The sequence below is a fragment of the Trachurus trachurus genome (assembly GCF_905171665.1).
Source record: "Trachurus trachurus genome assembly, chromosome: 17".
Lineage (NCBI taxonomy): Eukaryota > Metazoa > Chordata > Actinopteri > Carangiformes > Carangidae > Trachurus > Trachurus trachurus.
In genome coordinates, this window is record NC_139900.1 from 27,815,453 (window position 1) to 27,843,139 (window position 27,687).

Sequence of the window (27,687 nt, forward strand, 5' to 3'; positions counted from 1 at the left end):
GAAAAAATACAATGCTGCTGCAGTGCAGGGAGAGATAGAGTACATGTCAATACATGTGCAATAAAGATGCCTTAAAACATAATGCTACTCTGTCCCGGATTACATTAGTCTGCAGCAAACTAATGTGGTCATGAACCATTCAGTGCTTTTTACTGTAACACAACAGCACTACCGGAAAAAAAAAAAACAATTGTGTGAAACAGGAAGCCGATGTGAGAACCAGAGAACACAGTAATGTCTGATGTGTGAGGTCTCACAGTCTGCTGCTCCTGTCTATGAACCTTCCTGAGGGGTTCAAGTCGGGTGCAAGCAGAGAGCTGCAGGGAATCTGCTTATTCATCCAAAGTCAATATATTGAATTTGAACTGTACAAATGCAGACAGATGATAAATGAAAGACCAACACAGAATTGTGGTCTATCATATGTTGGTGTTTGAAAGACAAAGGCCTACTCTAAATTATATGTAGCTAGGTATGGGACAGTGCACAATAAAACATGAACCTTGTATAAAACAGGGAGAGATGCAGTAAAACAGATTTTAGCAAAACTGCCATGTTCCACCTGTAGTCCCCCGAGCAGGTAAACTGGACAATAAATGAATGACAGAATTAAAGCCTTTGCGAGTCCAGAGCACTCCCCTTGTTGCCTAGCAACCGTGACAACCCCTAAACTTTTTCTTCACCAAAACCTGAGGTTTTAAGGTCGCTGGTTTTAACAGCTGTGCCATTAACTGTTTAACTGAGCTGAAACCCAATACTTAGGTTTAAAAGGTGTAATCCTCAGTGTTTGCTGCCGTCTTATTTTCATTACCGGTGTGCAGCTCGTCTTGGTTTAGGTCGGGCTATAAACAGATCCACCCACCAGAGACTAGTCTAGTGACACAGTGCAGCTTCTGAAGGATGTGGCCCTGAACCGGCACACTGATAACGTGTCACACTGAGGTCACGGAGCCAGAGCAGCTCCTTCTGTTGGTGGAACCTAAAAACCTTCCACAGGTGTGACAGTGAAGGCCACACTGTGGAACTCACACTCTTCTCATCCTCATGACACGATTCAGTAGCATGCTTCGCTTTGTCCTCTGTCTGCATCTCGCAACAGAGACAAAGTAATGTAAATCGCTTTAGTTGTCGCGGAGACGTCTAATCACACCGAGTAAAGTGGAACCACCTGTGCGGCTCCACCATGACGTGGTCAGTAGCTGCAATAAAGTTCCCTCTGCTTCACCACACAAACACTTCTTGACTTACTTCCTGATTAGACAGGAAGTTGAGCTGATCGCTGCAGAGGCAGTGCAGGCGAGGTCATGTGTGACAGGAGTTACTTATAGACTGACCCATGAGAACTGCAGTCACTCACACGTCATGTCGCTCCCGTGTGGGACCGAAGCAGAAAAGGTAAGACGACTGAAAGATTTAATGGTAACACTTTACAATAAGGGTCCCTTAATTAACATAAGTTAGTACATTATTAAGCATTAATATATAAACTAATGTGTTAATTAATGCTGAGTAATGCATACATAATGATAACTAATTACATTATTCAAATGTTAAATGTATTAACTAACTTTGAGTAATAAACATTAATTAACTGCTTACTAATAGGCTACATTAATGAATGTGTTTCCTAATCATAAGTAATAGGCCTACATAATAATGATTGTTAATATATTAATTAATGCTTAATAATGTACTAACTAACGTTAATTAAGGGACCCTTATTGTAAAGTGTTACCGATTTAATGATGCCGATATTTTTCTTTCTTTTTTCTTTACAGGAATTTATTATGAGTGACAGTAACTACACAAATACATCTCTCTCTGTCTCTGTCTCTTCTGCTAATCCCTTTAAGAGTTAAATAGTTGAACGGTCAGGTCAGCCTTGTTTAGGAAAAACACATGTCTTCTCATAGCAGCCAGTGGATCGTTGTGCAACTAATTAGAAAACGGTAAGAAGCTCTCGACCACAAGAAAAGAGAAAACATGTTGGTTTACTGTCAGCAGGCAGAGCTTTGTGATTCCTCTCATGCATATAAGTCTCAATAAATGGCTCTTTGTGCCCGGGCTTTGGCTCGTCCACCCTCTCGCCTGTCTGTCTGTCTGTCTCTCGCTGTGTTGATGTGTGAGACCACAGTGGGAGACAGCAGCAGCAATCTAACATGCCTGATGAGAGCATGGAATTCATACACAAATGCGGTTTGGTGACGAACACACGCCCGACGCTGCAGATGCAGCATCACTGACAAGTACCAGGAATCACAATAAGAAAACAGAACCAATGTGTGTGAGAGTTATGGTAACAGAAGTTAGGACTGACGCACACAAATGTGAGAAGCTGCAGTCTTGAGGGACCACAAAGGTGAAGTTCACTTTCTTGATCCACAAAATTTCACTTTCATATGGAAACAATACTGGGTTTACTACCATCCTCTCCACTCTTCCTCTTTTAGCTCATTACAGTTTAATGGATGGTCTGTTTACTGTTCAGCATAAACACACAATGAGACGGAGCAGCACAGGCAGGACTGTATACTGCATGTCTTTCTGTTTGCGTATATGAGCATTAGGCTACATGTGTGTGTACATATGTATATGAAGGTGTTTATGTAGAGGTGAAACGGAGCAGTAAAGAGCCGGACAGAGACCACATCTGTGGACGTCTCAAACACCACACAGCACTTACTGTTTACAGGTCACAACATGCACTTTACAAACCTGCATCTGCACCTTTAATGTAGAAAATATTTGAGTTTTAACTTAAACACAGGCCAACAGATGTTAGCTGTACTGCACATATTTAGACTCACACTACTTCACACTTCTAGGATGTTTATTCGCTCAGTCTCAGAAAATATCTACTGAACTATACCCTGATTTGGAAAATCAGTTATAAGACATCCATGAGGTAAAGATGATTTTAAAAGGTTGAAATTGCGTTAGAAAATATCACGAAAAATAAAATAAAATGCATGTCTTTATGTGTTATGTATGTACAGGGCCGTTGCTAGGAATTCTGGGCCCCCTGAAAGAATACTAAAGTGGGCCCCTACCCCCTGACTTTTCCCCTTTTTTCTTAGACTACGTATGTACTGTATTATCATTTGTTATTTACTTTGTTTTGATGCTAATGCAGCGTTACTATGAGTATTAATCAGGGTCATATGCAGAATAATTCAGTCATACAAAGATTAGACTACTGGGTTTTTTGTGGGCCCTACTGGGCGCTGGGCCCCTAGAATTATCATCACCTTTCTCTCCTATACAACAGCTCTGTGTATGTATTACATTGGAAAGCTTGCCTTGGTTCTCTCTTGCTGTTTCGTGCAGCAGCTATAGTTTTCCTGAAAAAAAACAACCCATAAAACACTTGAAGAGTGAGTGAGGTTTTTCCTTGGTCGAGACCAAACTCAGATGTAAGATAGAGTAAATGTTGGACTGACATTTACCATGCTCATGATACTCCGTGTCTACTGGATGTGTACACAACACAAGCCCTTTTGGTAACAAATGCTCTATTAAATCTAGAACAGTACATGTCATGTGCTGTTTTTATAAGTTGTTTGTGTTGCCCCACTGTGCCCAGAACGTTTAAAGCTGCTGTAATCTGCCTTCTCTTTTTGTTCATGTCAGATCGTGAAATAAATCCAGCCCACAACTTAAGCCACATGTTTGTTTTCTTCAGGCTCAGTATATAATTCCTGTTTTTATGACCCAAAACCAGTTCATATACGGCATGATTGTCAGATGCTACTGTCACATCTGGACCAATTTTTGGCACAAACACACAAGATCTGCCCAGATGTGGAAGAACATGGGTCAGACTTGGGCCAAGGACCCAGGCATATGTTGGGTTGAAAGTTTCAGTGTGAAACTGAAAGGTAACGCTTGACATGACAAACACTCATAGTGTAACTAACAAAGTGCTTTAGTGTCTTTTAGCTGATTGTTTTGGTCTTAACTTCACTGTGTTGGTTCACACCTACTGGTCTCATCCCATTATTTTACCACATTAACAGTTGTTTGAGTGCTGTTTTTTTTTTTTTTTTTTTTTTTTTTTTACAAAACAATACAAAAAAACACCAGCCCTAAACGAAACAGCTGACATACAGTGAGGAGAAACCTGGATGAACAGGATTTTTGCTAAAGCGACAGCTTGGAAGTTAAGGAGAATGGGTTGCCAGGTTGCAAGAAACACAAATCAAAATGAATAAAAATGACTGTTGGATGTAGCATGTGCATGCAAACAACCGTATCAACTTGCACAGTGATAAAATTTTATGTTTATATTCCACTGCCCTCAAGTAGACAAAACAAATCATATAAAAGGGGTTTCAAAAAGGAAGAAAGGAAGTGACATAAACCTTCACACAGCTGAGTGCTTGAACACAGATTTAAATGTATTATTATTGTTATTATTAAATGAGCGAAAATACATGAAGTACAACACAACAGTGCAAGTTACTGGCAAACAGAAAAGGAAAAAAAGAAAGCAAAGTCAATCTAAATATAACATATACATTTAAATGAGAAATAAAATCAGCACAGAGGTGAGAAAATATTGGTTTTAACAGACGCAGCATGTCATGACTGACACATTCACACACTGTTATATATAGACATGCAGCACAGACAGAAAATGCAAAACAGACATCAGTTGAATGTCAGTGATGGATGGATCAACATGGAGCATTTTAAGTGTTACAGTTGTTGTCAGTTTAGACGTGTTAGACCTGAGAAAACCTCTAAGATGTGAAGAGGTGAATTAACATGCAACAAGCAATGAACAAGTCACAGAAGAAAAAGCTGCACAGTTCAGATCTTACTACCCCCACCACCGCTGACTTTGTTGTTTCCTCTGTTTAGATGCATTGTGTCTGGTTTCTATGCATACTGCAAATAGATATCTATTGTTACCAATAGTCACACAGCAACTGACTCAGAGACTTGGCAAGAAACAGAGAGCTCATTTTTCAGTTTGCTCCTTAACCTGCACCACATGTAAGATGTTTTTTTTTTTTTTATCCTAAAGCTGGCGACAAGCCGCCTCCATATGGAAAAACCCAGATGCAAAAATGTTATAGGATGACTAAAGCCTCTGTGTTAACAATTACAGTTTACTCATTTAAACAATGCGCTTAATCTTAATTGGCTTAGTTTTTAGGAGAGACTTCACTCCTCTCCATCATTCATGCCAGCAAATTATGAGAAATTACCAGTAAATCACTTTTTTTGTGCACATTCATGGTCTATACAGCCTATCTCTTCAGGTGACATGGATAAAACCCAGACAGGTCACCAGTCTATCATAGGAAAGTGTGCATGTTTTTTGGACTGAGGGAGGAAGCCAGTGTAGCCACGGAGAACCCACACAGACACAGGGAGAACATGCAAACTCCACCCAGACGAAGGCCCCAGGCCCGGGAATCAAACCCAGAACCTTGCGGCTCAGTGCTGACCACCACCCGGCCCTAAAGTTGCAGCTCTTGTGAAATCACTTCTCCGTGGCAGAATGGATGAGCTGTAGAAGAAAAACACAAGAGGAGATCCTGTCTCCACTTCTTCCATCCACAGTGATTGAAGATGATGTTTCCTGGGTGGCGATCACAACAGCTTGTGTGTCACTCCGACCTGTCACCGTGGTATTGTGTATGTGGTGATGCCGGTGTTTTCCAGCGCTCGTGACTTTGAACACATTTAAAAACAGATCACATTTCTGGTTCTGTGGCTGATAGTGATTAAGGACAGGCTTTGTTTGTTGTTTATCTGTTTTTACAGTCATGACAGACACGTTCAAACAGCGTCTGCATGCATGTGTCCAGTTGTGTGTCCAAACCACAAGAATGTGGATGGTTATTTGGAGCTCTCCTCTCCGTACAGTCAGTTTCCCAACTTTTTCTCTCGCTGCGTGACAAACTGTTTGACCCGTGAGTGGAAACTGAATTTTCGACAGAACTGAGATTGTCAAAAGTTTTCGGTTCCTGATGCCACTACTGTGTTTTCCCACAACACTTCTTTATTTCCTGTGCTGCTGCCAAAGTCTGAATTTCTTGTTTTATTCCTCTCAGATGGACGACATAGACGCCATGTTCAGTGACCTGCTTGGAGAGATGGATCATCTCTCTCAGGTGAGTTACTACTTTAAAAACAAGGCACACTGTGAGCTATACATGTATGCTAATGTCAACAGCTTAACATACCCACAATGGTAACCTGCTACCATGCAGATGTTTAGCAGGTCTAACATTGACCAGATTCAGTCATATAAGCCTGCTAGCATGCTAACACATTATACAGCTGATAAGGTTGATAAGTTGATGTTATTAGTTTTGAAGGTTCGCCAACGCCAACATCACTTATCCTGAGTGGGATCAGAATGTATGGATGTTCTTTTTTAATTATTGTTTATTAGATACACTACCAGTCAAAAGTTTAGACATACCTTCTCATTCAATGTTTTTTCTTTATTTTTTTTATTACTTTCTACATTGTATATTCATGCTGAAGGCATCAAAACTAAAGAACACATACTGTAGGAGTTACTGTAAACACTAAAGTGTTATCTGTCACCTGAAATAAACCCAACTGAGATGGTTTTGGGATGTTTGGACCGCAGAGTGAAGGCAAAACAGCCAACAAGAGCTCAGCAGCTCTGGGGAAACCGGGCCAGGTGATGACCTCATGAAGCTGATGACAGAATGTCAAGAGTGTGCAAAGCTGCCGTTGAATCAAAATGTGGCTACTTCCAAAAATATAAAATATAAAACATATCCTGCTATCCCTTTTGTGTTTACTACATAACTCCATGTGTTTCTTCATAGTTTTGATATTTAGTATGGATCTACAATGTAGAACGTAATGAAAATAAAGAATAATCATTGAATGAGAAGGTGTGTCCAGCCGTTGACTGCAGTGTATTTCACTCAGAACAACAACACTACTGAGCCTCTCATGAGGGTCTCACCAAAGTCATTCAGATCCCTTATAGACAACTGATAAACATCTGTAACTAATTACATGACAATCCATCCGGAGGCATTTGACAGGAGAGCAGGTGAATGCTTCGGGCTCTCAAAAGACAATGGGACCCCCAACGGCCCCTCGTATTGGGACATTTTGCAATGACAACTACAAGCCTCCTATAAAGACACTATTACGTTCACTTCCATTGTCCCAAACCCAGTTGGGCCTTGATCATAGTCCAGTCTGCCAACAGTCTGCAGGGAGGAGGAGGGTTCTTCAATGGGGGTTGACGGGCTTCCCCAGGAAAACCACTAATTCCCTCCAACGCTTGATGTGATTCTTCAGCTTGGACCAAAATGAGGATAAGCTACAGCCACACCACTAATGTGGTTAAAAATACAATGGACGACTATCCCAAAATGCACTCATTTCATCAGGATTTGTGAAAAACACAACAGTGTGATACTGAACATCTTCGGGTCACATTCTTTCTAAAAACATGACCAGATGATGTGACTCTCACACTCTCCTGACTTCCCATCAGTGCTTTTGAAGCAAGAGCAAGTTACAAGAAGTGATTCAAACCAATCAGTTAATGTTTACCCACCAATTCTGGACATTATCTGATTACATGGCGGTCTTTGTTTTGAAACCGAGCATCACACAGAAAAATGTCGAGGCGACGATTAGATGTGAAGTCATCGCATCTGGATAGGGCCGCGGGCGATGCTGCAGATCCCCTTAAGCACACATAAGCTGCTCATCATATGACTGCGGCGCGCCAAGAAAAACATTACGTACACATAACTGATGCAACCTCAGCCCACGGCCCAATTCATTATGGTCCATTTCAAATCTCTCCATGCTAGCTGGACGAGCGCAGCCCTAAGAATGGGATCAATCTGCAACATTACATCAGACACACCAGAAAAAGGCTCTATATGTCACATTGGCACGCGTCCTCTTGGAAAGCTAGCACAATGACAAACACCACTGCGCAGACTATTACCAGAGTTTGTAAGAAAAGCATTTTGATTAAAGAAGTGATCCTCTCAGAGCCTGGGAAACAAAGGGACGTTAAGCAATTCTTCTTTTTTGCCTTGATTGGGTTCCTTCTCTCTGCTTTATTGCCTTGGAGCCAGAGGACAAAGACGAGCGTTTATTATCCCTGACTTAAGCTGCTTGGAGGTGTCATTTAAGCAGCAGCTCCAGCATGACGACATGTGTTTTCACAATCATTTTGTATATGGGCTGAGCCTGTGGAGACTTGTGTTAATGATTAAAATAATGCAATTTAGATATTTCCCTGTTGGGGGGTACAGGTTTATGAGGGATGTTTAATCCATAGAGGAATTAGTACCATCCCACTGGTTTGGAGGGTTCAACTTTTGACAAATGCCTTTTTCTCCCTGAGCTTATTTATATTTTATTGTCTGGTCACAAGCCAAGGGCAATGTGTTCTCTGGAATTTGTGCAGCTTGCAACCAGAGCATGATAAAGCGCATGGAAACAAAGTCAGTGATAAAAAACAGGCTCATGTAACATAACTGAACAACATTTTGGAGGAACTAAAGGACACATGTGGCTCGCTTTGATCTCCGGGCTGCTCTTTGATTAGCGTAATCAAAACTACAAACTGTCATTGCTATCAAAAGGATGACTTCTGTATGAAATGTATGTCAGATTAAATTATGTTTACCTCTGGTTTACTGGCATGTGCCAGACAGAGGGGGAAGCTTTGGGATAAGATGTAACTAATTAGCCATCACGTCTCCACAGAGTTTGTCGTCTGCAGCAGAGCCACCACAGGAGGATCCTGCTTCACACAGACAGAGCACCTTCTCCATCGGCTTCACAGACCTCAACGGTGGGTATCCATTCTCCTGAAGACACTCTCATACGAAGAAGAGGAGTAAGATCAGCAAAGCAGGTTCGAGCTGCCCTGAAAATAAGAGTGATACAGAAAGGATGAGCTCAAGGAAGACTTCACTGAAGCATTTTTACAGAAACCACAAAGCTTAGAAGTGGAGATAGGCTACTTCGGGTAAAACAAGGATGGTCAGGGCAATATGCCCAATAAGTAAAAAGTAAATTAAGTAGCTTGACAAACGCTTATCTTGGCCTAACAAACAAAGTCAGTCTCTAACTTGTGAGGGACTGGGGATCATTCCAGAATGATTACTGGCCTGCTCTCCCTGCCTCCCTCCCACCAGAAGCTGCCTTCAGCTCTTGTTAACATTTCTACTGTATGTTTTCCATATTCTGTGTTATAAACAGTTTTCTATACATACATACAACATCTATTGCAGCTCTGCCTGTCCTCATGGGTGAGGGATCCTTCCTCTGTTGCTCACACAGCATGAAAAGTGGGATTTACGTCCCCGTAATCGGAGATCTCCCTAATTTCCAGCAATTAATGACAATTTACAGTCTGCGAACGTTGCATTTGTGCGTGCCACATACTGACGGAAACAAACCAAGGTCGGAGGGGCTAATTAGCATATGCATAGAATATGAATATCACCCTGAGGTTTCTCCGATTTTTCCCTGTTAAAACGTTTTTCTATGGAGTTTTTCCTCAGTGGATGTGAGGGTCTTAGGACAGAGGATGTTGTTATGATGCCATGTAAAACCCTTTGAGACAAACTGTTTATAAAAACGGGCTATACAAATAAAATTGCCTTGTCTTGCCTTAAAAAAAACCTCTTTCTTATTAGAGAAGCTGCTAAATGTCCACCAAGTCTTTCTTACATTGATACCCAGCATGCATTGGATTTGGTTTGATATTTCCCATTGTTTTTGTCTAATTTGAAGATTATGAACCATTTGAACGGAAGTGAAGGAGATTATCCAAGTTATTTCATAGCTAAATGTTTGTCTAATGTGGAGACAGCAGGGGAAATGTAAAAAGTGAGGCTGATGTATATGAGAGACTTATCATAGAATGCATTTGTGTCAGGAATATGAGGATGAAGGATAAGAAATGTGAAATTTAAAACTGTGACAAAATCAACTAATTAATTAAAGTTAAGAAACTCCCTAATTCATAATTTAATTTGCATTTACTTGATATTTACAATGCAAACATATACACATTACAGTGCATGCTTTGACCTGGCAAATTGGAAAAATTCCTTATGTGCTGTGAATGCATCATGTCTCTTCTGTTTGCCTCTTTGTCTGTGTTTTTATTTATGCACCAGTAAAGTGTAACTGAGTTTTCAGTCTGATGTGTTTCTCTAACTTTGGCCTCCACTGCCCTCTACTCCACAGAGTCTCTTAATGAGCTGGAGGACAACGACCTGGACGCCCTGGTGGCTGACCTGGGATCAAAAGTGAACGCACAAGATCTCACCACTGATCAACACAACAGCAGAGCCGCACATAATCAAGAAGCACCATCTGCCATGAGTCAGGGCTGTGAGGCAACAGCTGCCCCTCCTCCACCACACAACGCTGCTCAACTACCTGGAAAGCTGCAGACGGTAACTCCAGAAGTTTACCACGGATCACAAAAATAGATTCATCATTTCATGAACATGCAAAAAAAAAAAAAAAAAGTAACCTGTCTTGACACTGTGTTGTGCTGCCTCCAGAGTGAACCCCAGACAAAGGCAGACAAAATAAAAATGGCTCTGGAGAAGCTGAAAGAAGCCAAAGTGAGGAAGGTAAAGTCAGCAGAGTGTGTGTGTGTGATTCTCTGTCTTCACCAGTGAAGTGGATGCAGTGACAGTGACCGAGCCGCCTGTGCCTCTTGCAGCTGATAGTGAAGGTGATGATGAGCGACGGCAGCTCCAAGACTCTGATGGTGGACGACAGACAGACGGTGCGGGAGGTTCTGGACAAACTGTTTGAGAAGACGCACTGCGACTGCAGCATCGACTGGAGCCTGTGTGAGACCAATCCTGAGCTGCTGATTGGTGAGATCGGTAACACACGGACACACACGCCGTACGTGCACTCAGATCGTCTGTGCCGTGCACGTTTATCACATGCATGCATTTGCACAGAGGCAGGAGACACTGCTGCACACATGTTTCAGGGATGAAGATTGATGCGCACAAATCCAGGGAGTCTCTGCTTATTGTTTCTCTTCTGTCTCACTCATCTGTCCAGAGAGAAGCTTTGAGGACCATGAGAGTTTAGTGGAGCTCCTGTCCTCGTGGACTCGCCACAGTGAAAACAAAATCCAGTTTGTGTCAAGACCTGAGAAGTATTTAATGTTCACAGAGCCACAGGTAAGTACTGTAGGAGAAAGAAACAGTGTGTGTGTGTGTGTGTGTGTGTGTGTGTGTGTGTGTGTTTTCTTCACACCAGTGTGTGACCACATGGTTTAACACTCTGAACCATGCTTTTCTCACTCTGAAGTTATTTTACATGTGGAAGAAGAAGAAATCAGATTTGAGTGGGGTTAACGAATTCGCCAAACAACTCTTAATCAAGGTTGGTTACCAAGGCCAGATTTTAAAAAAGTCGTTGTGTCATTTTCAAATAGATGAAATGACCGTTTTCTTTTCTCCTCTGACCCTGCAGGAGCATTTTGGGGGCTCTACTGTGATCGTTCCTCACCTTGAGGGCACACTGTACCTGAAGGAAGACGGAAAGAAGGTTTGGAAACCACGCTACTTCATGCTCAGGGCCTCAGGCATCTACTATGTGCCCAAAGGAAAGACAAAGGTACGACACATCTGACAGTATGGGAGAGATTCAACAGAGTTTATTTGAAATGCAAGCGTGGTAACGGCTGCTGAGGAAATTCCAGAAATTCTGCAGCATAACAGTGAAACTGTGGTTTTAAAGCTGCACGGTAACTGAAATTGTAGTAGTTATGAAGTGAACTTCGAGGATAAACATTTAAAGTCATAAGGTAGTTGTTGTAATTGTTACACTATTAAAGCTACCCTGTAATCTTAAACATGGCCAGAAGCTACAGTTTATTTACAGATTCACAGATGAACCTCATAAGGCAACATATTATCAGGTGTTTTGTTGTTCAACATTTTGGGAACTTCTTCTTTTCACACTGATTAGATAAATTGATACCGCACATCTCTGTAGATTATGTAGCTACAGCTAGAGGCCAATGAGCTTACATAAAAAACTGTGCAAAGGGGAAGCAGCTAGTTTCACTCTGTCCAAAGACAGACAGAAATCCACCTCTAAAGTTATCTGATGAACATCTTGTTTATTTAATTTCTTTTAAACTGACAGGTTGTGGGCCTTCACCCTGCTAGCTGCACCCAGACAAATACATTTGGAATATATTTGTGGCCGATATCGGCTACAACTGACATTTTGATGTGTGAGTTTTATATGAGCTGGTGCTGGGCAGCGTTTCTTTACATTTGGACTGAGCCAGGCCAGCTCAGGCTGTTTTCCATTGTTCTGATCTCTGCACTGAGCTAAGCTCTTGCTGCAGTAGTGGCCGACTCCAGCTGGACTCAGACATCTGAATTGTTCTGATGTTTTTCTTACTTAGCTCCAATAAAATAAGCAGATTTTCCAAATGTTGCAGTATGAAGGTGTCAGTTTAACACAACCGTCCACTCTGTGGTATATCTAGACAAAAAGTGAATGAAAAAACTGGGTAAGCCAATGTATTAGCAAGTGTTAACAGAGAGACAAGAGATCTTTTCCCGTGTGTAAAGATGTAAACTCTTCCATCTGAGTCCTCTTGCAGAGCTGAAGTAGAAAGTCAAGAATGAGAGGCAGAGAAATGAATATGGACAGTGAGAACGGCAACCCTGCCGCTATTAAAGAGAAACATGTCATTCTGTCAGAAACAGAGCAGAAAAACTCAGTCTATGCAAAATAACTCAAAAAAAAAAAAGAGGAGGAGAAATAGATGCAGGCGAAATAGTGCGAGGCAGATGTGCAAATTGCAAACATAAGAGACCTGCAGGAATCGTCTGAGGCCAAGAACTCATGGATGAAGCAGGAGGAGGATCTGGAAAGGATAGTTCACCAGGCAAAGAAAAAAAAAAAAGAGTTCAAAACGTAACGGCTCGTCCTGCAGGTTGAAAACACCCAACTGTAATTACAGCGCAGTAAGAGCAGCAGAGCAGTAAAGGTTATGAAGACATTAGGATAGCAGAGCTGATGGAGCAGGCGGAGCAGGCGGAGCGGGGGGAGCTGGGGGAGCTGGGGGAAAGGTCGGATCAAGAAGTAGTGTAACCACAAAGAGCAAAAAAAGAAAGAAAGAAATGAGAACAGTCTTCCTCTGTGGGTCACTTCTGCTTTGAGGAAGATACATTCTGCGATTTCTGGTGAACAACATGACTGTCAGTGCAGTTTGATGTGTAAATATGATATGCTTCTGCTTAAAGTCAAAAATGGAAAGAATGTTGAATGGGTTGAGAGTGAAAAACAAAGACCCCGCTACGGAGCCTGATTGTTGACTTTCTTTGAAAATTAAATGAAGACAAACGGCCTCGCCATTACTTTGTTTTCTTTGAAGTGTCTTCATTTCTAATATCTACCATACAGTAAGTCTGAGAAAATTTACTTCTCTACACAACATGCCAAAAAAAAAAAACCAACAACAACTGCCAAAGCATCAAGACGCAGTAATGAAGACTGTTCTAATGAATGTGTTAAATGATAAACTGCTGCTCTGGATTGGCTGCAGCTTCATATAATGATGTATGATCATGATGTGTTTAAAAACCTCCTGCCACCTATGGCAGCATCACATCCTAATGTGCCGTTTGTCTTTGCTCCTGCAGTCCTCCAGCGATCTGGCCTGTTTCATCCGCTTTGAAAAAGTCAACATCTACAAGACCAGAAACTACAAACAGAAATACAAAGCTCCCACCGACTGCTGCTTCATACTGAAGGTGAGCTCAACGATGACAATCAAACTCTTTCCACCGCGTTCATCTTGTGTGTACACAATGAGGCCGTTCAGCTCTGAGCTACTAAAGGGGGCTTCTGCAGGATAATGACACGCTGCACATGCCATTGATCTTAGATTAAAGATGCCTTTGCTGAGGGGGGAGGTGAACAAAAAGGAGAATATAAAGGTCAGTTGAACAGAATTTAACATTGTCATGTTAAATTCTGCTGAGGTGGTAGCCTTGTGGCGCCTGCTTATTATTTAGCAGATGTGTTAATTTAGTCAAGAGGCGGCCGGTCAGAGAGGGAACAGAGTGTGGGCTGCTGCTGCTGCTGCTGCTGCTGTGTGAGTGTTTGCTGTGCAGAATTGAACAACAACAGGGTCTGTGGGCTGAGCACTGTAGATGATGACTCTTATCCAGAAGCTTACCTCATCTCAAAAGTTGACATGTAAGTCTCAAAAAGTAGGTTTGAGTTGAGCTGCATGGTTGAAACCTTATCAAGAATAACACCTGAGAGTTAAAAGATAAACACATTGCACCGATAACACATGTAAGTCATGTGGTGGAGAAGTCGGACAGCAATGTGGCTTTTTGACACTGACAGTATTTCAAACAAACATCAAATCTGGACAGAACTAATACATTTGAGTAACCATTTCCTATCTCACAGAACTATAGACACATTTTGGATTTCCAGTTTTTGTTCCTTAATGAATTAATCCATTAAGAGACAGTCACATTTCCAATGAGTGTTTTACAGTTTACAATCGCTATGACCCGTTTGCCAGTACTTTAAACACTTTTTCAAAACTGTTAACGCACATCACACCTAAAACACACAATTCCCCAAACAGTTAATGTGTTGCTCAAAATCACACAGTGTAAACTAAAACATTAACACAGGTTGTCTTCCAACAGAAACATTTAGTCAGTCACAGCACAGTGTCATAAAGGAATAACACAAACTGAATCACTTTACATGTCAGATCTGCTGTTTTTACAGTTAACACAATATTGATCATAAATTGACTTTTGTGCTGTAGTTTCCTTTGAACCTCTCTATAATTTGCTTTTGTTGGGTTTAGTAAATGCAGGGATTTTGTTTCTTTTTTGCAAACACTACAAAAGGTGAACAACCTATCAAAGCAGCTTTGCAGAATAAACACTCCTACAAAAGAAGAGAAGAGGAGAAAAAAATGACTTTATGTTTACAGTAAAGCAACTGAAAATCACTGCAGAAAAAGACAAATCTGCATCATAGCTGCTGGTCATTCACAGATGTGTGAAAGTGCAAACGGGTCATAGAGATCATAAAAAACTGTAGCAGTATAGTGTTTTCCCTGCTTTGTGGGCTCATTGTATTACGTATAGGAGCAACTTAGTATATTGTGCCCCCTGCTGGACCAGAGGCAGTGTTAGTGCTTTGGGGGGAATTTAGTCAACTATGGACTGAGGAACAATACTTATTATAGCGAATAATATTTAATTATTTTCCACCAATGCCATTACACAGCTTTCATCATGCATTTATTTCAATATCATTCAGTGACTTAAAACTTGAGAATTCTTGAATGAATCCTGTATCAGTTTTGGTTAAAGGGATAGTTCACCCAAAATTCAAATTTCACTCATTATCTACTCACCCTCATGTAGACTAAGAGCTGTGAGAATTTTCAGAGTCCTCTGTTCCTTCTCTGAGTTACGGGGGGGTCCATGCAGCAGTATTTGTCCATATAATGGTTGTGAATGGTGCTCACTATTCTTCGTCCAAAAAGACACATCAAAAAACATCCAAATACCTCCATAGTGCTCGTCTGTAATGTCCCTCTTGTATTGAAGCCCCAACATGACAAATTGTTCTGGAAAAAATTAAATAAGTCTATATTTTAAGCTTGTTTGTAGCGGAAGCTCCCAGTGTCTCAGTTCACTGCTCTTCCTGTGTCAGTGCAAATTTCACGTGATTTGCACTGACCGGCGGGACAATTTCTCATGTCGGGGCTTCAATACAAGAGGGACATTACAGACGAGCACTATGGAGGTATTTGGATGTTTTTTGGTGTGTCTTTTTGGACAAAGAAAAGTGAGCACCATTCACAACCATTATATGGTCAAATACTGCTGCACGGACCCCCCCGTAACTCCGAGAAGGCACGGAGGACTCTGAAAATTCTCCCAGCCCTTAGTCGACATGAGGGTGAGTAGATAATGAGTGAAATTTGAAATTTGGGTGAACTATTCCTTTAATCAGGGGATGAGCCCCTCCCACTCACATCCATTATTTAAGTCCTGATAAGAGTTTCTAAGCTGGACCTTTGGAGACCACATATTTATAACAGAAAGCCTGTGTCACAAACTGAGGCCACAAAGACAGGGTTGTTTTATCATTAAGGTAGAAACAACCCAAAAACACTATTCAGTTGCATTATGGGAAGTGTATAGGATGCAGTGTTCAATTCTATGTGCAAATCATTGAACTGTCCCTTTTACACCACTGTTGTCTCTGCCTGTCCTGTTTTCCCAGCATCCCTGCATCCAGAAAGAGTCAGACTACATCAAGTTTCTGTGCTGCGACGATAAACACAAACTGCTGCTGTGGATGAACTCCATCAGAATAGCCAAGGTCAGACTCAGTGCTGCCAGTAACACACGCTCTGTTCTGTGAGCAGTAATGAGACTGAAATACAGCTGCAGTCACAAATCTCACTATGCTACAGGCAAAACTGCTTTTCTATTTGATTACTGTCAAAGGCTTCAACAGATGTGTCCTCTCTGTGTGTGTGTGTTCAGTATGGGACACTGCTGTATAACAACTACCAGGCTGCAATGAAGAGAGTGTCCACTCTGCAAACACTGCAAACTGGTGCACACAAAGGTAAACTGCTGTTTAAAGGGGTCCTCCAGTAGGATTTGGAAGCTTTGCTTTACGATTGCTATGACCCATTTTTCAATACTTTTAACACATTTTCAAAACTCCACAGTTAGCAAAACATCAGCTTGTGTGGGCTATACAATTAACACATTTCTTGTTCTTTTGACACAAAATACATACATTTGACGCATTTAGATTTTGTTTGGTTTTAATTTACACACAAGCTCAACTAAGACCAAAATAGTAGATGTCAACTGCTAAATTTTCAACTGCTTTCACAGAGTTTGTCAAAACAGAAAACCTTGTGCTCTACACCAAACCTAAAGGCTACGGTCGAGTGAACAGCAGCTCACTTTGTTGACGTAAACAAATTCATGATCTGTATTTTGTTTCATTGATTTAAAAAAAACGTATGCAAATACATCAATCACAGCTGATTCCTATACAGATGATCTGACACATGTAAAGTGATTCAGTTTCTGTTCTTCCATCAGCTGTTGTTGTGCTGTGACTGACAACAAGTGTTAAGTGTATTGGTAGATTTGGTGAATTGTGTTAGTGTAGGCTATTACTGTATTTTGAAAATGTGAGTCTGTGTTTAGTTGACACTGCGTGATTTTGAGCATGACATTAACTGTTTGGGGGAATTGTGTGTTTTAGGTGTGATTTGCGTTAGCAGCAGTTTAGAAAAAGTGTTTCCAGTAAAGTACTGAAATAGTCATAGTCATAGTGATTGTAAAAACTGTAAGCAAGCTGTAATTGCTGACTTCTGTCGACCCCTAGAGGAAGTCTATGTAATTACAAAAACACTGTCTGCTTCCTGGCACCATTGGTGAGTCAGTCAGACCTCCACTTATCTGGGGCCTGTTGTTCGAAAGTAGAATAAAGATATCCAGGATAAGTGGAAAAGCCAGGTTGGACAAAGTCTCATAAATCCATCCTGGCTTAATTGGTTGTTGGAACGCCGAGCCAGGCTGAGGAGGGGCGGCTTTGTCAAGCCAGGTGTAACTTATTCTCTCGTCAGTAGACCACAGAGATTGATCACAGATTCACTGATGAGAGGACAGGTGTGGCCACTTTCCTCCAATCAACAGGAACTTAATGCTGACGTCAGGTGACACACCTCTTTCAAAAAAAAAAAAAAAAAAAAAAAGCACCATCGCTGTCGTAAAGCTCAGAGAGAGCGCAGTGGACAAATTTAATAATCCAAATTCCTTTCACAAATTGACAGTTGGTGCACTTTGCCTTAATGATGAGCAGTGGAGGTTGATTCATTGCACAAATCTAAAGTACAGTTTACAGCACATGGCCAAAAGTGCAAAAGGTGAAAATTAATTAAATATTAGAACATTATGCGGTTTGGTGCTTCAATAAATTGCAGATAACAAAGATGAGGTCTATACATTATTTGGAAGGTGCTTACACTCACTCAATTTTATTCTTATTTTCTTACCTCAACCAATATTTAGACACATCTATTTTGTAACATATTTTATGAAAATAATTTTGAAGGCCTAATTATGAAAAAGGAGCCTAATAAATATTGTAAATGTTTCATGTTTTTTGATTATTGTAAATGTATTTTATAAATTTATAAATCAGGCCAATATGTACATAAGAACATGGAATAACTGTATGAAACACACTGATTTCTGATCAGAGTGACTGCTGACTTCACAGATAAAGACAACAGAATCAACTTAGCCTGGCTGTTAGCCTGGTCAGGAGCAGGCTAGCTGCAGAGAATAAATCACCATAGTAACTTGACCAGGATAAAGGTATCCAGCTTTCGAACAACCGACTTGAGGCTAAATTAGGCCAGGATAACCAACATATCCCGGCTTAATCCCTTATCTAGGTTTCGAACAACAGGCCCCAGGTTGGACAAAGTCTCATAAGTCCATCCTGGTTTAGTTGGTTGTTGGAACGCCGAGCCAGGCTGAGGAGGGGCGGCTTTGTCAAGCCAGGTGGAACTAATTCTCTCGTCAGTAGACCACAGAGATTGATCACAGATTCACCGATGAGAGGACAGGTGTGGCCACTTTCCTCCAATCAACAGCAGATCTTAATGCTGATGTCAGGGGACACACCTCTCTTAAAAAAAAAAAAAAAAAAAGCACCGCTGCTGTCGTAAAGCTCAGAGAGAGTGCGGCGGACAACTGCGGACTAATTTAATAATCCAAAATTATAATCACAACTCAAATTCCTTTCACAAAGTAACAGTTGTGCACTTTGCCTTAATGATGAGCAGTAGAAGATGATTAATTGCACAAATCTGAAGTAAAGTTTACAGCACATGGCCAAGTGTGCAACAGGTGAAAATCAATTAAATATTAGAACATTATGCTGTTTGGTGCTTCAATAAATTGCCGATAACAATGATGACGTGGTCTATAAATTATTTGGAAGGTGCTCACACTCACTCAATTTTATTCTTATTTTCTTACCTCAACCAATATTTAGGCCAATATAATCGTAACATATTTTATGAAAATAATTTTGAAGGCCTAATTATGAAAAAAAAAGCCTAATAAATATTGTAAATGTTTCATGTTTTTTGATTATTGTTAATGCATTTTATTTGTTAATAATTCAGGCCAATATGTAGGCTACATAAGAACATGTTTGAAACACGTTGATTTCTGATCAGAGTGGCTGCTGACTTCAGATAAAGACAACAGAATCAACTAAGCCTGGCTGTTAGCCTGGTCTGGAGCAGGCTAGCTGCAGAGAATAAATCGCCATAGTAACCTAACCAGGATAAAGGTATCCAGTTTTCGAACAACCGACTTGAGGCTAAATTAGGCCAGGATAACCAACATATCCCGGTTTAATCCCTTATCTAGGTTTCGAACAACAGGCCCCTGATCTTATCTTATTTATTTTATTTTGTATTTAACCAGATAAAAGCCCATTGAGATCAGGATCTCTGGGTGACCTGGCCAAAAAGGTTAGCAGCATGAGACATAGCAGCAGGACATGTCAACACAGATTACAAAGAGTAACAGAGGAACATCTTACTGGTCAGTCCCTCTGAAGTTCACCAGCTCCAACAGCTGGACCTGTTTGCCTGCTGCTCTGGTTCAGCTGAGGACGTAAACACAGCACATTATCAGGCGATGTTCTTCACAGATGTGATCCATTTTGTTGATGAAGGAGCAGACATTTGTTAGCAATGTGCAACATTAGGCACTGCTAGCTTGTGCAGATGAGCACGTAGCCCAGCGTAGACTAGTGGAGCCCAGCACACTCTCTGCAGGTGTCTGTGGTATAGCTATATATAAAAAAACGCTTTGTAATGGATCATGTCCAACTTGTTGCACATTCACACACTTTTCCACTTGTTCTACCTTGTCCACCTGTTGCTTAGAAACTCTCTTTTTTTAAACTTCAATCTTTATTGAAATTCATCGTCAATGAGAAACAAATAACATTGAATTGAACATGGGGTACATACATTCAATTCAATAAGAGGATTTAAAGGCTTTGTGGAAAAATTGAATAAATAAAGATGATAAATAAAAAAAATTAAAAAATCACAATGTAAAAAAAAAAAACATACAGAAACTCACTGCTGCTCCTCCTCCTCCTCATGACGTAAAACACATAATTTCCGGTGCACAGTGTGGGTATGTTGCTGCTGGTTGACAAGAAATTCAAAACAAGCCTACTTAAAAAAAAAAAAATGCCGCAAACGATTTGTGGATCTGATGGTTGGAGTTGTGTTATCTTATGTAGGATTGGTTTCAATGTAAAGGACAGTTAATGGACATGTAAAAGTAAAGCACTACAGCTTTAAAAACTAAATTAGATGACTCACTATTAAGTTTTATTTTGAAGATTTTACAGGTTTAACGGTAGTGGCCCTGGTCAATGAACTATGCTTAAAATAAAACATATTTATATTTTAAAAGTCTCATCTCTTCTCATCTGATTGTCTGTCCAGACAGATCCAGGAGCCCTGCTAATGGGAGCAGCCCACGTCCTGGTCCTGGTCCTGGTCCTGACCCCTCTCCACCCAAGGTCCCAGATGTTAAAGACTATTCTCATGAGGCTCCACCTGACTTCATCCCCCCACCTCCTCCTGGTCTTACACACATCTGAGACACATCCTCACATGCCTGGGTGTGTCATGGTTAACGTCAGCTGGGCTGGATTTAGCCACTTCATGCTCCATGTCTCTATATGCAAACATCTGCCTGTGAGGTTTCAGCAATGGGCAGTGATACTAATACTGTTACATGGCTATGATGCAAAATAGCATGTTCTTAAAGATATTTATTTTCAGATCTTTAACCATATTTATTTGTGTTTTGTTTTGCACAAATATGAGAATATGTTGAAAATGATCACAAACAATCGTGTTCATCATTTCAGTGAGCTGTTTATTACAAAAAGACTGTACATAAATTTCAATCAACACATCCTATGTACAAACTGAGAGGAGAAGACAAATATCAGATTCTGTTCCCATGAACATTTAAGTTACTGATCCTTAATTTTTTTTCCACGTTTGATCATAAGAAAACACACATCAAAGAAAGGCGCCTTGACCTGTGATGCCCTGAAATGCTCAACGTTAAGTGGTAAACATTACAAAGTTCTGCACGTCAGTGGTTGTCTCATGATTTCTCTATGAAAAAAGTATAAATAAATCCTTTACATACAAACTGCCAACGAACCTTCCTCAGCAGTCTCAGACATAAGAACAAGTCGAATGCAAAGCTAAAAATACATTAGGTAGAAAAAGTTGTTTTCTCACAAAAAATTACCTCATGATGGAAAAAATACAATCAAGATGGGATGTAATGGCAAATCATTCGCTGTAATGACGGTTAGATACTTTCATGCACAGAGGCTCAATGAATACTGTTTTTCTTTTCTAGTCCGTGTAGAAACATGAAAATGTTACCTCTAGATCCGTTTCAGAATAAAAGTTCATGTCCAACGCCCATTATTTCTAAAGTACATGTGATTATGTTCGTTTGTGATTTGTTAGAAACATATATTCTGAGATACGTATTAACTTCAATGATATTTGATAGTGAGTTTCACTTGCACCAACAATCACTTTATAAGAGCAGGCATCTTATTTTGCAGAAGTAGTACAAATCTTTAGAGTAAAGTCTTCATGTGAGCCCTCAGGATTGCATTTCATTCCCTCCCTGCAGACAGCAGGTGCCATTCATGTGTAGCAAAACCTCTAGAGAAAAAAGTTGCAGACTGATTCTAGCTGTAGTACATTACTGCTGAGTCACCTACATTCACTACAATGCAGAAGTGGTTGAAGATCAAAACAACCAATGTTCACTTCCTGGAACAAAATAAGGAGACTAACATCCTCGTGTTACATTTCTAAGTAGAGAAGTCTTGTCTTGAGGTTGTCTGGGTTGGTGATTATGGTTTTTGAGCACCAGTGTGAAGCACCACACCATCAACCACTGAACGAAATGACAGCAAACCCAAAGGTTAGTAGATACTGTTGCGTTGCAGTCGGAGCTATGAAGGAAAATCATAAAGTCATCACAGTCGCTGATAACTAAATCAGTGCAGCTATTCCCAACACAATGGAAAACAACAAGAAAACACGCAAGTCAGTCCTTCCTCTGCTTCACAGTTTGAAGCAGAAAACGTCTGGGAGCTCTGCTACAGTAGCTGGACAGCATCACCAAATATAGTGACAATGATCAAAGTGATACAGCTGTGACTTAACAGAAAAAAAACACACGTTTATACACGGCCACTTTAGCCCAGAGAAAGTTGAAATGGCACTGTGAGTGATGAATAAAATTAATATTCAAGTAAAAATAAACACAGAATTTAAAAATAATAATAATTCAAACAATATCTTGGCACCACCTCCACTGACGCTGATGGAAACTCACAGGTGAAACACACTAACTGACAAATGTACTGTACTGGCAGCTTCTCACATTACAGTTTATATACAGGTTAGAGAACAGAAAGAAATTCCACCAGAAACAAGAGCAGTTTCTCTTTTTTTTGTTATGCATTCTATACACTCACTCCACCCACTGTAACAGCATCCCCACTGACACAGAGCATAGTAAATACACAACTCCTGGTTGCTTGTTCCCCCTCCGTCTTTAACATCTCGTGATTTGGACATCGACAGCATGGGACATTCAGTCGTGTCCTAATGCACTTGTTGATGTTTGTCCTTGTTTTGTTTTTTTAATATGGTAAGATGGATGTTTTGGAAAGGAGGGAGGAGTCGGTCTGCTGGTCTACAGTGTAAATGAAGGGGGAGGAGCATCTGTGCAGCATTTTGACATTAAGACGCTACACTGCCTCAATGAAATCGTGCTAATACTTCACTGTCCGGACTGTAAATACTGGAACTGTTGGTTGCACATACACAAATTAACACTACCTCTATATTTGGATGGTATTCTTTCAAACCTTTTATTGTATGTAATGTAATATAATATGAGGCAAATGTGAGCTGGTTACTAAGAGCCACAGTTGCAACACCGGTAGAAGAAAAAAAAGGCGGGGGTTATCTCCTCCTTTTCATCCACAGTGTAAACTAACAGACCCCACCCCAGTCATCCAGAGCTTCAGCGCCCTCCTTCATTGTGCGACAATATTTTTTTTTAGAGCAGAATAAAACCGTGCAAGCACAAGCCCCTCCCCCCCATAAAGAGAAAACCATTTTAGTACACTCCAAAGACTTCACCATGGCACTTCATTCCAAACAGGGGCTGTAAAGAACTGCTATCGCTGCACTGCATACTTCTGTACATCTTCACGGTTTTACCTCTGTTCAAAACTGCAGTGTCGTGTTGGGATGGGTTTTTTTTTTCTTTTCTTTTTTTTTCTTCTTCTTTTTAGTCAGCATAGTGCATGATGGACTCGACGTAGTTTCCTGGGAAGAGTCCAGTAACACCATTACAGATGCCTTCATACCAGCCGTCGTCGTTCTTCTTGATTATGTAGATGATGGCCCCCTCCATGAAGGACAGCTCATCCTCCTTGTCCTTGGAGTAGTCGTAGATGGCCACAACTGAGGGAAAAACCCCCCCCACAAAATGCCAGTGAATATAAATACATACATCATTTTTTAGGGGAGGTGAACAAGAAAGGCTGAATCACTTGTTTTCTGTAGCACTGACCTTTCTCTAGATAAGCCTTGGGGGCCCAGTGGGGGTCTCCGTCAGCATAAGGATCACTGTAATGAACCACTGCTGCGTCCTCTTCCTCGTAGTCCACAGGTGGGGGAGGAGGAGGGGGAGAGGGCTCCTCAAACACACCCATGTCCTCGGGTGGGGGTGGAGGAGGTGGGGCAGGGCTGTCTGTTACTGCAGGAGGAAAAAATCACAGCCATGAGGTTAGGGGGGGGGGGGAAGAAGAAGGAAGAGCAGAGATAAGGCTTCTCTGATCTGATCTGGTGCTGCAGTAAATTTCAAGATCAGTCTCCTGCTGAAGCCCTTGAACCTTTTTCCATTTAATAATTCAACACTTCTTCCACCAGGTGTTGGCAAGACTAGGTCAAGGTGAAACATGGCAAAACTATCTCTGACAACATTGAATTCTTTAACAAATGTTTGTGTGGAGGAGCTGATCGGACAGAGGACACTGTTGACGATCTAAAGACAGTCAACATCTGGAAGGAATGATGACCGTCAACCTTGTTACGCTGAAGAACCTGCAGATGTTTCCGTTTTACATGAAATTTCACTAATAGTAGTAAATGTGCAATAATTTAATTGTGCACTAGAGGGCAGCTGAGGGTCTGTTTTAATTTTCAGTCAAGCCCCTGGTACTGTTCAACTTCCACCGCCCTCTTGCAAATGATTACCACCCAACATTCACTCCATCCACTATGTCCACTTCTAGTCTCTGTAAACGTCTTTTTCCAACCTTCAGGTCAAAATGCTGCTTCACCAATACCAGGAATGTAAATCTAGTGACCAAATATTATAATGTAAGTATGCTTTATTTTATTATCTGTCTTAAAATCTAAATATATGTAGTCTAAAATATTGATCTTATAAAATACCATGTGTCTGTCTCTTAAAACAGGCAGATGTACTGGATATCCCTCCAAATGTCTGCCAGTCAGTTCTGAGAGTCTTACTCAAAACCCTAGCCAACCCCAACCCTGCATCCATGAAAGTATGTGGTTAGCAAGAACTACATCCGCCTGAAATCTCTGTGTAATGATATTGAATTATGATTCAGACAGAAACAGAGATGAGCTGCATCAAAAAATAGCAAAAAACACCTGTGTGTGTCATTAATCCAATTTTCTACTATTAAGGTGGATGCCAGTGTTTTCCCTGCTGAGACCTGATTTGAACTGTGCCACTGTCTGTTGAGTCAGGGTGGGTACTGCTGCTCATACTAACTAAGCCAGTTCTTCTATTTACATACTAATCCCAGTTCCTGCTGCTGGAAACAAATGTGTCACTTCTTGTGAGCTAGAGGATTTCTGCAAATGACTTTCCAGACACGTACCGTCTAAGGAGAGAATGTAAAAACGTATCTTGTAAATAGTGTGGAAACATTTTCTTTAAAGAGATAGTTCACCCAAAATTCAAAGTTCACTCATTATCTACTCACCCCCATGTCGACTAAGGGCTGGGAGAAGTTTCAGAGTCCTCCGTGCCTTCTCGGAGTTACTGGGGGGTCCGCGCAGCAGCATTTGTCCATATAATGGTTGTGAATGGTGCTCACTATTCTTCGTCCAAAAAGACACACCAAAAAACATCCAAATACCTCCATACTGCTCGTCTGTAATGTCCCTCTTGTATTGAAGCCCCGACATGAGAAATTGTTCCGAAAAAAAATTAAATAAGTCTATATTTTCAGCTTGTTTGGAGCGGAAGCTCCCAGTGTCTCGGTTCACTGCTCTTCCTGTGTCAGTACTGACCGGCGGAACAATTTCTCATGTCGGGGCTTCAATATAATATATGATATTATTATATTATATTATAATATAATATAAGGTATTTGGATGTTTTTTGGTGTGTCTTTTTGGACAAAAAAAAGTGAGCACCATTCACAACCATTATATGGACAAATACTGCTGCATGGACCCCCCCGTAACTCAGAGAAGGAACAGAGGACTCTGAAAATTCTCACAGCTCTTAGTCGACATGAGGGTGAGTAGATAATGAGTGAAATTTGAATTTTGGGTGAACTATCCCTTTAACCAAAACTGATACAGGATTGGATGCTTTTATATAAAACTACTCATTTAAAGGGTTGTTGCAGAACAGAATACATGCGATATTAACATGATCTATTCTGGATTTGACTGTGACTCAGATCCAGCCGTGCACTTGAGTACAGAGCGATGGCAGACTGTATTAGCTCAGAGCAGACAGGTACAGAGAGGCCCACGTCTCTGCACAGCTGCATCTCTGCAGACAGGTGGGTGGTGGTGGTGAATCAGGACACGGCATCAGGTCACATTTTTCTCTCCTCGGTGGACAGGGAGCGCAGGACGCACTGCTTTCAGTGAACCATCCATCACCATGGCAACAGACAGACATCCGAGGGGATGGGGCTCGCCGTCAAACCCCACACGCGGCGCAGGAGGAGAGGGTGTGCTGAGTGCAGCAAGCCACGGAGCAGAGTGGAACTGTGAGGCAGTGGGTGGATGCTGAGACCATTTCAGAAGCCTCAAGAGATGTGAAGAAGGCATCTCCGTATATGTAAATGTTGTATATACAGCATGTGACCTAAATCTCTAGATAAACTAGTTTTATATAGATTTAAACTGACGATACTACGTGATTATATCATCTTTTTCACACATAGGTGCATCATTTCCTTGCTAATCAAGTTCCTTCTTTCTTGTATCATTACAGCATCAGCAATTAAAACTACTGATCAGTTGGTTGAACATCTGGTTATATATTTCATTTGCTGCTGTCAATTTATGATGTAGATAACACAGTATATTCTTCTTTTTGCACAACCTCACCTCCTGTCTAGTACAAATGTGTGGGTGTAAATGTGTCTGTGATCTTTTTGAGAGCATGATTTCTTCATGTGAGAATGAAGTGACTTCTTTGGAAATGAACAGATACAGCCTACAGGCATGACCTGTATATGATGTTTAGCTGTATATTGTACTGCATTTATGCTTATTCATCTTCTTAGATAAGTGTCTATCTACTGTATATGCTGAATGGGGGTGTACTTACTGCTCTCCTGCATTCTGGCCACAAAGCCGGTCAGAGGGATCTGTGGGGTCAGCTGGACCATGGGAGGAGGAGGCGGAGGAGCCACAGACACTGGAGCAGCAGCACCCAGAGAAGCAGCAGGAGCAGCAGAGAGACGGAGAGCGACGGAGGAGGTGAACAGGGAGAGGATGACAGAGCAAGGAAAGAACAAAAGACAGCACAGAGAAGAAAAAGTCCAAAAGTAGAACAGAGAAAGATGGAAAAGAAAAACAAAGACAAAAAGCTTGTGAGCGAGTGCAGAACTGTGCAGGAAGCATTGCTGAGCAACTCATTTACACATTTCCAGTCAGGATTCTTTTGTGCTTCCTTTTTTTCCCCAAGCTGGACTAAAGACACATTGGTTTCATCTCATTCTGAGAATCTACCTAATCAGCATCTGTTGGAAGTCAAAAGCAAAGGCTGTGAGCAGCGGTGGATTTTTGCCTTCAGAGGCGGTGGTACAAAGCACAGAAATATAACGGTGGCACGGTGACAGAGCATTTCCACGTAAAGCGGCAGCATCTCCATCTGATCTGACTCAGGATTTAATTGAATTGTCATTGGAGTGGTGTGCGTAGATAAAGAGCAACAGCCCCTGAATGAACTTGTGTCTGTATAATCTCTGTCTTTAGCCTCTATAAAGAAGCTTTTCTCTCCGCTGTCTTTAAAAGGGAGATAAATGGATGGATGACGAAGAGAAACGCAGCTGTCCTCACTCAAAGACATGATGTCACACGCACACAGGCCAGGTCTGACTCATAAATCACATGTAATGGAGGGGCGTCTGTAATCTCGCTGGGCAGTAATGTCTTATTATTCTACCCAG

The 27,687-nt window shown here is 41.1% G+C and overlaps 2 protein-coding genes across 2 annotated transcripts in view; one reads left to right on the forward strand and one right to left on the reverse strand.

The window, feature by feature from the left end:
• The first annotated feature begins 1,343 nt into the window (after positions 1–1,343).
• LOC311000773 (amyloid beta A4 precursor protein-binding family B member 1-interacting protein-like) lies at positions 1,344–21,059 on the forward strand. The gene is made up of 13 exons (XM_083991605.1): positions 1,344–1,395; positions 6,066–6,125; positions 8,740–8,827; positions 10,234–10,445; positions 10,557–10,628; positions 10,721–10,880; positions 11,077–11,198; positions 11,329–11,403; positions 11,494–11,637; positions 13,686–13,796; positions 16,318–16,416; positions 16,584–16,668; positions 20,612–21,059. Exons 1-13 carry the CDS (start codon positions 1,363–1,365, stop codon positions 20,767–20,769), a joined length of 1,419 nt encoding a protein of 472 aa, XP_083847731.1. The 5' UTR covers positions 1,344–1,362; the 3' UTR covers positions 20,770–21,059.
• Positions 21,060–21,064: 5 nt separating this feature from the next.
• Positions 21,065–27,687, reverse strand: part of LOC311000774 (abl interactor 1-like) — a 33,775-nt gene continuing 27,152 nt past the window's right edge. The window contains exons 8-9 of the mRNA XM_083991606.1: positions 23,802–23,987; positions 21,065–23,692 (exon numbers count right to left, since the gene is read on the reverse strand). Coding sequence (XP_083847732.1) covers positions 23,517–23,692; positions 23,802–23,987 — 362 coding nt within the window. The 3' untranslated portion in view covers positions 21,065–23,516. The remainder of the gene's footprint in view (positions 23,693–23,801; positions 23,988–27,687) is intronic.